Source organism: Borostomias antarcticus (assembly GCF_949987555.1).
Source record: "Borostomias antarcticus genome assembly, chromosome: 6".
Taxonomy (NCBI): domain Eukaryota; kingdom Metazoa; phylum Chordata; class Actinopteri; order Stomiiformes; family Stomiidae; genus Borostomias; species Borostomias antarcticus.
The window spans coordinates 6,676,939-6,684,195 of NC_140239.1; the positions used below are offsets into that span (position 1 = coordinate 6,676,939).

A 7,257-nucleotide genomic window follows, 5' to 3' on the forward strand; every position below is an offset into this window, starting at 1 on the left:
TAAGCTGTTGAGAGCGTCAATGTAGAATCTTGCCCACTAGGGGGCAGTAAAGGCCCAGTCTGTCCTATATCAATCAATCAATCAATCAATCAAAGCTTTATTTGTATAGCGCATTTCATACCCAGAGGCAACACAATGCGCTTTACAGAGAACAAGGGAGGTGGGCATACGACCCACCCCTACATATTCCAGAGGGAAGCAAAAAAAACAGTATCAACCGGGGGCCAGAAAAGTGAGCTGTAAAAATTCTTCCCTGACCCCTCTCAACAAGGCGATCGAGCAAGCTCCTGGAGCATGTTTGGTATAATCTGGTATCTCTCATACTACAGCTGAATGTGGGCTGGTCTCTCTTACCTGGCCAGGTGCAGTACTGCCTCGATGATGTTGGAGCCGTCTTTGGCGCTGGTCTCACAGAAGAGAGCGTTATACGTCTGGAACAAGAGGAACACATCAGCTCTTAGACATTGATCAGTCCTGGATCAATTTATATCAACTTTGATAAAACAAATAAGACTTTAGGTCAACCTGGGACCAGCCTCAACAGATGGAGGTTTTTGAGATAAGCCTCTCATTGGCGCCACTCAAGAAGCTTAGAGCCGCCCAAGACGATTGTGATTGGTTTAAAGAAATACTGCGTTTTTCTCCCTATCTCAGAATGATAATTGGGTGCAGCCAGAACCTTCACACACATCTTCAGAACGAAGTGTGGAGAAAGGTCTGGCTATGCGAGACTAACCTACGACCATCCTTCAATCGACCTTAGATCGACCTTCGTTCAACCTTAGATCAACCTAAAGTCGATCTAAGATCAACCTTCAATTAACCTTAGACGGAATGTGATATCAACCATAGCTGATGGTTATCACTGTGAACGTGTGCTAGGCTAGTGCAGGCTGAGAGGTGGGACTCTGTCAAAGTTCGCTTGATTTAGTTTACCCGTCACGGTGGAACCAATGGAACGGTTCTGAATGTCCCAACAGTGCCACACTCTGAGTGAAATCAAACAGACCTCAGATACTCACTCTCGCCAGCTTCTCTCCGTAGCTGTATGGAATGCAGGTGGCTCCGGCTTGCTCGGCCTGCTCTCGCATGTCACTCTTGTTGCCCACGAGCATGATGGGAATCTCGTCCTGCGCCACATCCTGGTCAGGGGAATCACAGGGGTCAAGGGTCAGGATCCAATGGTAACCAGGTGTCCATTATGCATATTAAAGGTGCAGTGTGTGATTTTGAGCAACATCTAGTGGAGAGGTTGCAACCAGCCGAATACAGTCACATGGTTCAAAATGGCGGCCTGCGTGGAAGGACTCACTCCCTACGGGCTCATTCTAAGGTCATGAAAAAATAATAATTCTTATTTTCATGGGTTTTTACGCTAAATATAACATACTTACGAATTTTATATTCCATTCCTACCAAGTCAACACAAATTTCTTCCACAAAATTCCACACACTGCACCTTTAAGCATCTCAGAGTAGGCGTGCTGATCCAGGATCAGGTTTCTCCCGTCTTACATCCTGATCGTGCTCAAGGTAAAACTGGTCCTAGATCAACACTTCAACACTATTCATGGCCACCATTGCAAATTGATAAAGAAACAACACAGACCGTGCAAGCCAAACCTGTAGGCCGGCTACTCACAACATTACAGCACTACTGGGGACTACACAACAGACCACACACACACACACACACACACACACAGTACAGTAGACACACACACTAATTCAAACGCGAGTAACTTACTGAGTGGCTGCATGTGGAAAGGGTAAAACACAGAGTCTGAGGTCAGATATTGTGTTCGGTAATTCGACAAGCGTTAAAACGGGGGCGTGGCTGAGTGGATGCGGAAGCCCTCTACTGTACCTCGATCATGTCCACCCACTCTCGCACGTTCAGGAAGCTGCGCTCGCAGGTCACGTCGTACAGGAGAAGCACGCCTTCCGCACGCCGGAAGTACGACTTGGCGATGCTGCGGAACCTGGGACAGGACGATACACACACACACACACACACACACACACACACACACACACACACAGCTGAAATACTGATACTGTCATTCCTCATGCAATACTTCGCCCTACCTCGTGGTGAGAGTGGCAACGGCAACAGCAGCAAGGTTTTAAAGGAGCGTCCACTCCACACCACCTCCTTATTCAGTGTTGCACTATAGCCACCAGGAGGCGTCGTTGAGCAAGCAAACTCAATTCACCTGGCAGTAGCCTAGGCTGCTACCTACAGTATCACTGCCTATAGCTTAAACTAGTGTATTCTTTGTATTATATTGTGTATATTGTACATCGTATTGTATATTGTGTATATTGACATAGTCTATAAGCAAAAGGCAACACATTATTATTTTACTATAAGCAAAAGGCAACACATTATTAATGAATCTATAAGGTAGAAACACACACACACACCTCTCCTGTCCTGCGGTGTCCCACAGCTGTAGCAGAGTGGGCTCTCCATCCACTATCAGGGTCTTCATCTGGAAGTCCACCCCTGAGAACACACACCACAGACAGCTACAGACAGCCCTGAGAACACACACCACACACAGCTACAGACAGCCCTGAGAACACACACCACACACAGCTACAGACAGCCCTGAGAACACACACCACAGACAGCTCTGAGAACACACACCACAGACAGCCCTGAGAACACACACCACACACAGCTACAGACAGCCCTGAGTACACACACCACAGACAGCTACAGACAGCCCTGAGAACACACACCACACACAGCTACAGACAGCCCTGAGAACACACACCACACACAGCTACAGACAGCCCTGAGTACACACACCACACACAGCTACAGACAGCCCTGAGAACACACACCACAGACAGCTACAGACAGCCCTGAGAACACACACCACACACAGCTACAGACAGCCCTGAGAACACACACCACAGACAGCTCTGAGAACACACACCACACACAGCTACAGACAGCCCTGAGAACACACACCACAGACACCCCTGAGAACACACACCACACACAGCTACAGACAGCCCTGAGAACACACACCACAGACACCCCTGAGAACACACACCACACACAGCTACAGACAGCCCTGAGAACACACACCACAGACAGCTACAGACAGGAGGCTGAGGAAACTGCCTCTATAAGAAAATCTGACCACGCATGACCTCATTCTCCCCATTATGACTGACTGAGCGGAGGTGCAGTCAGCTGACACCTGCCACTGGTCGGTCAGTCTGGCTTTCACAGTAAACAATTAGTTGCTTTTAATTGACTAGCCTGGATCAATAAAGGTTTTTTGCTGGTCTGAACTGAGTCTGATCTGGTGTGAGCTGGTCTGAGGGCTGGTTTGAACTGGTCTGAGCTAGTCTGAACTGGTCTGAACTGGTCTGATCTGGACTGAACTGAGTCTGATCTGGTCTGATCTGGTCTGAACTGGTTTGATCTGGTCTGAGCAGGTGTGAGCTGGTCTGAACTGAGTCTGATCTGGTCTGAACTGGTTTGATCTGGTATGAGCTGACCCACCCAGAGTGGCACTGCTGTGTGGGCGGAACTCGTTCTTGCAGAGGCGGAGCAGGAAGCTGGACTTGCCCACCGCCGCGTCCCCGGCCAGCACCACCCTGTAGGCCTTGTCTGAGGTGTTATAGCCCTGGTCCGTGGAGACCTTCACCTTCTCCTGGACACACACATCACCATCATCATCATCATCATCATTAACATCATCATCATCATGATCACTATCATCACCATCATCATCATCATCACCGACGTCATCATCATGATCACTATCATCACCATCATCATCATCATGATCTTCACTGACATCATCATCATCATCAACATCATCATCATTATGGCACTCATCATGTTTGATGTTTCCACTGGTACCAATCAGATGACAGAAGGACCTGAAGTGTCTTCCACAATATCAACCTTCTACATCCTCCTGTTTTCTCTGCCCCCCCACCTCTCTCCCTCTCTCTCTCTCTCTCTCTCTCTCTCTCCAGTACCTCAGTGGAGATGGCGTGGAGGGCCCTCCGTGTGTTGGGGGCCCCGGAGCTGCTCCCGCTGGCGAGATCGGAGGGTTTCCTGTCGAGGGCCGGCCCGTTGTCAGGACTGAACACCTCGTCCTGCATCTCTCCCGCCTGGGGCACAGATTAATCACCCCGCTGTGTTACAGTAATGATCAACGACGGATCATTACTGATACCAGTCATCAGTGTGTCATCTAACGCCGGTTTGAGTGTGTGTGTCTGTGTTTGACTGATGCCTGAGCGTCTCGTGAGTCGTGAGTGGTGTGTGTTATCTACATGTTGGTCCGAGGTGTGTGTTTGGGCGTCTAGGTGTGTGTGTGTGTGTGTGTGTGTGTGGGGGGGGGGGGGGGGGGGGGTAGTCTATGTTTGTGGGTGTAAGTGTGTGTGTCTACTAGGTCTGTGTGTCTAATTATGTGTGTGTGTTTGTGTGTATGAGAGAGAGTGTGTGTGTGTGTGCGTGCGTGTAGGTGTGTGTGTAAGCGTTTATCTGTGCATACGTTCAGGTGCGCTCTCACCTCCGCGTCAGAGTTCCGTCGGCTGTCCTCCTCCTCCTCCTCCTCCTCCTCCTCCCCTTTGGCCTCCTGCTCCGAGTCGTAGCCGGCGTGCGAGGAGCCGCGCAGAGTGGACAGGCCGCTGTCCAGGCAGCTCTCCGGCAGGCTGTCCACCTCGCACTCCGAGCTGTGCCTCCGCATGGGGTCGCACAGGGCCAGCGCCAGGGTCTCGATGCCGGCCTTCCGGCCCCCGACGCGACTCGCGCGGCCCCCCGCACTGCCCTCCAGGCTCTCCTCCAGCCCCGGCTGGAAGTACCTGGGATGGAGGGATGGAGGGAGGGGTGGAGGGGGGGTGGAGGAGAGGTGGAGGAGGGGAGGAAGGGTGGAGGGGGGGTTGGAGGAGGAGTGGAGGAGGGTTGGAGGAGGGGTGGGGGGGGGGGGAGTGGAGGGGTGGAGGAGTGGAGAGGTGGAGGGGGGTGGAGGAGGAGGGGTGGAGGAGGGAGGAGGAGGGGTGGAGGAGGGGAGGGGTGGAGTAGGGTTGGAGGAGGAGTGGAGGAGGGTTGGAGGAGGGGTGGGGGGGTGGAGGGAGGGGTGGAGGGAACACGGGTGGATGGATGGATGGAGGAGAGAGGGGGGAGGGATGGAGAGACAGAGGGGTTGGAGGGGGTCATTGCCGGTGAAAACGTACCGTGCTAACAGCGCTGAAGGTGTGATTATAAAACACGCTGTTAGAACATTGAGATCTCCCTGTGTACACACACACACACGCTGAGAAGAGAACACACACACCTGACCTCTTTTCTGAGCAAACACGGGTGTGTGTGTGCGTGTGCTGGCTATGTACCCAGGCTAAAAGCTAACCTAGCCTGTTGTACTAGCTAAGAGCTGCTACACTCTACTAGACCAGATCAACATAACAATAACATACCATTTATTTTTAATCCATAGCATAAGGAACAAATAGGATAATTGGTCTCTGTGTCGCTTTCTTTGGTAGAAATGTACGCCACTGTACAGTATCCTTAACCCACTGCACACATGTCACACGGTTCTTGATTCTGATTGGCTGGAAGCCGTGTTAAAATACTTTGTAACACACACCTGGGACCGTATATCATTCCATTTTCAGTATTAATATGCCTCCCATTTGATCCAATGCATTGTAGGCATGGAGGTAGATTGTAGGCCTATCATTGTGTTTTTTCAAAACAACTGAACATTCCATCCAATGCCTCTGTTGCTTGGCAATGCTTTTGTTAGGGGAACTATTTTGCTCGGCGGAATTGAGTGAATAATGCTTTGTTTTGAATAAATGTTAATACTTTACATTGCTGTGTGTTTATTTTACACTAATAGCTGTAGTAACCGTTGTATAAAAGCAATAAACCACTCGAGGCCGTGTGTTATAGTGATTTTATAACAGCTAGGGGGGTTTTAGGCACTCTGCTTAACAACGCCCCCTAGCTGTTATAAAATCGCTATAACACAGCCTCGAGTGGTTTATTGCTTAATTATACAACAGTATAGATCCGGTCCATTGTCTCTATTGGTCAGTTTCATTCCAGCCGTGGCGATAACCACGATGGCCCCACGCTCAAATGGAATGTTCGCACATCTTTTAATATCAATCCACCTCTTATTCATTTTCCATATCAATGTTTACAAAGATGGGCTGTAGCATTGTCGTTGCCTGGCAACGTTCCCTTTTTCAGTGTAAGTATTCGCAAATGATTAACAAATAGTTCCATTAAAAATACATTTATTTAAAGTTCGTATTGTCTTTCTTTTTGAAATATTGACGGATAAATGTGTCAGCCGTTGTATAAAAGCATTATGGAACTCGAAGCCATGGGATGTCATGGATATCGCCACGGCTATCGGGTGTAACGGTGTAACCTCGCTGCGCGTCGTGCCTAACCACTCCCGCTAGCCGTGGCGATATCCGTGACATCCCACGGCTTCAAGTTCCATAATGCTTTAATATATACTGTACATATGGATGTATAGTCCCTGTTCTTCCTCTTTGTTATCCTTATTGCTACTACTGTATATATTTATCTATCTATCCATCCATCTATCTATCTATCTATCTATCTATCTATCTATCTATCTATCTATCTATCTACATGTCTGTCTATATAAAAGCATCAACCACACATTACCACTCTCCGCACATACTGTATATACTCATTGCACACCATGTTGTAGATTGTATTTTGTATTTTGCCCTGCCCTGTCTTTGCCCTGCCCTGTCTAGTCCCTGCACCCTGTCTAACGTTGTCTCCATCAGTGTGAGGAACCAACTGACCAGAACAAATTCCTAGTATGTGTAAAAACTACCTGCCAATAAAACTGATTCTGATTCCACTTCATGACCATCATCTGAGACATGAAAGGTTCTAATCTTATTCCTGTTGATCCAGATGTCACCCCCTCCCAGACAGCCAATCAGGCGCAGCGTTGGACCTTACCTGTCGAAGGGGGAGGAGTAGCAGGCGCTCTTACTCTTGCTTATGGTCCCAGCTGGGGAGGCACTGCTACCACGCTGCAACAACAACAACAACAACAACACCATTATACCTGAAGCAACACGTGTGTGTGTGTGTGTGGGGGGGGGGGGGGGGTGCATGCATTTATCACCTTGTTACTCTTGCTCAGACTGTTCTCCAGGGTGGTCCTCAGGTCATCGTTACTGTCGGCAAGCTTCCTATTGGCCGTCCTGCACAAACAC

The 7,257-nt window shown here is 49.3% G+C and overlaps 1 protein-coding gene across 1 annotated transcript in view; it reads right to left on the reverse strand.

The window, feature by feature from the left end:
- Positions 1-350: 350 nt before the first annotated feature.
- Positions 351-7,257, reverse strand: part of rasef (RAS and EF-hand domain containing) — a gene marked incomplete at both ends in the record, with an annotated part of 15,884 nt that continues 8,977 nt past the window's right edge. The window contains 9 exons of the mRNA XM_084439651.1: positions 351-431; positions 1,023-1,142; positions 1,868-1,982; positions 2,428-2,509; positions 3,527-3,677; positions 4,012-4,146; positions 4,551-4,842; positions 6,998-7,071; positions 7,167-7,245. Of these exons, the coding sequence (XP_084295777.1) occupies positions 351-431; positions 1,023-1,142; positions 1,868-1,982; positions 2,428-2,509; positions 3,527-3,677; positions 4,012-4,146; positions 4,551-4,842; positions 6,998-7,071; positions 7,167-7,245 (1,129 nt within the window). The remainder of the gene's footprint in view (positions 432-1,022; positions 1,143-1,867; positions 1,983-2,427; positions 2,510-3,526; positions 3,678-4,011; positions 4,147-4,550; positions 4,843-6,997; positions 7,072-7,166; positions 7,246-7,257) is intronic.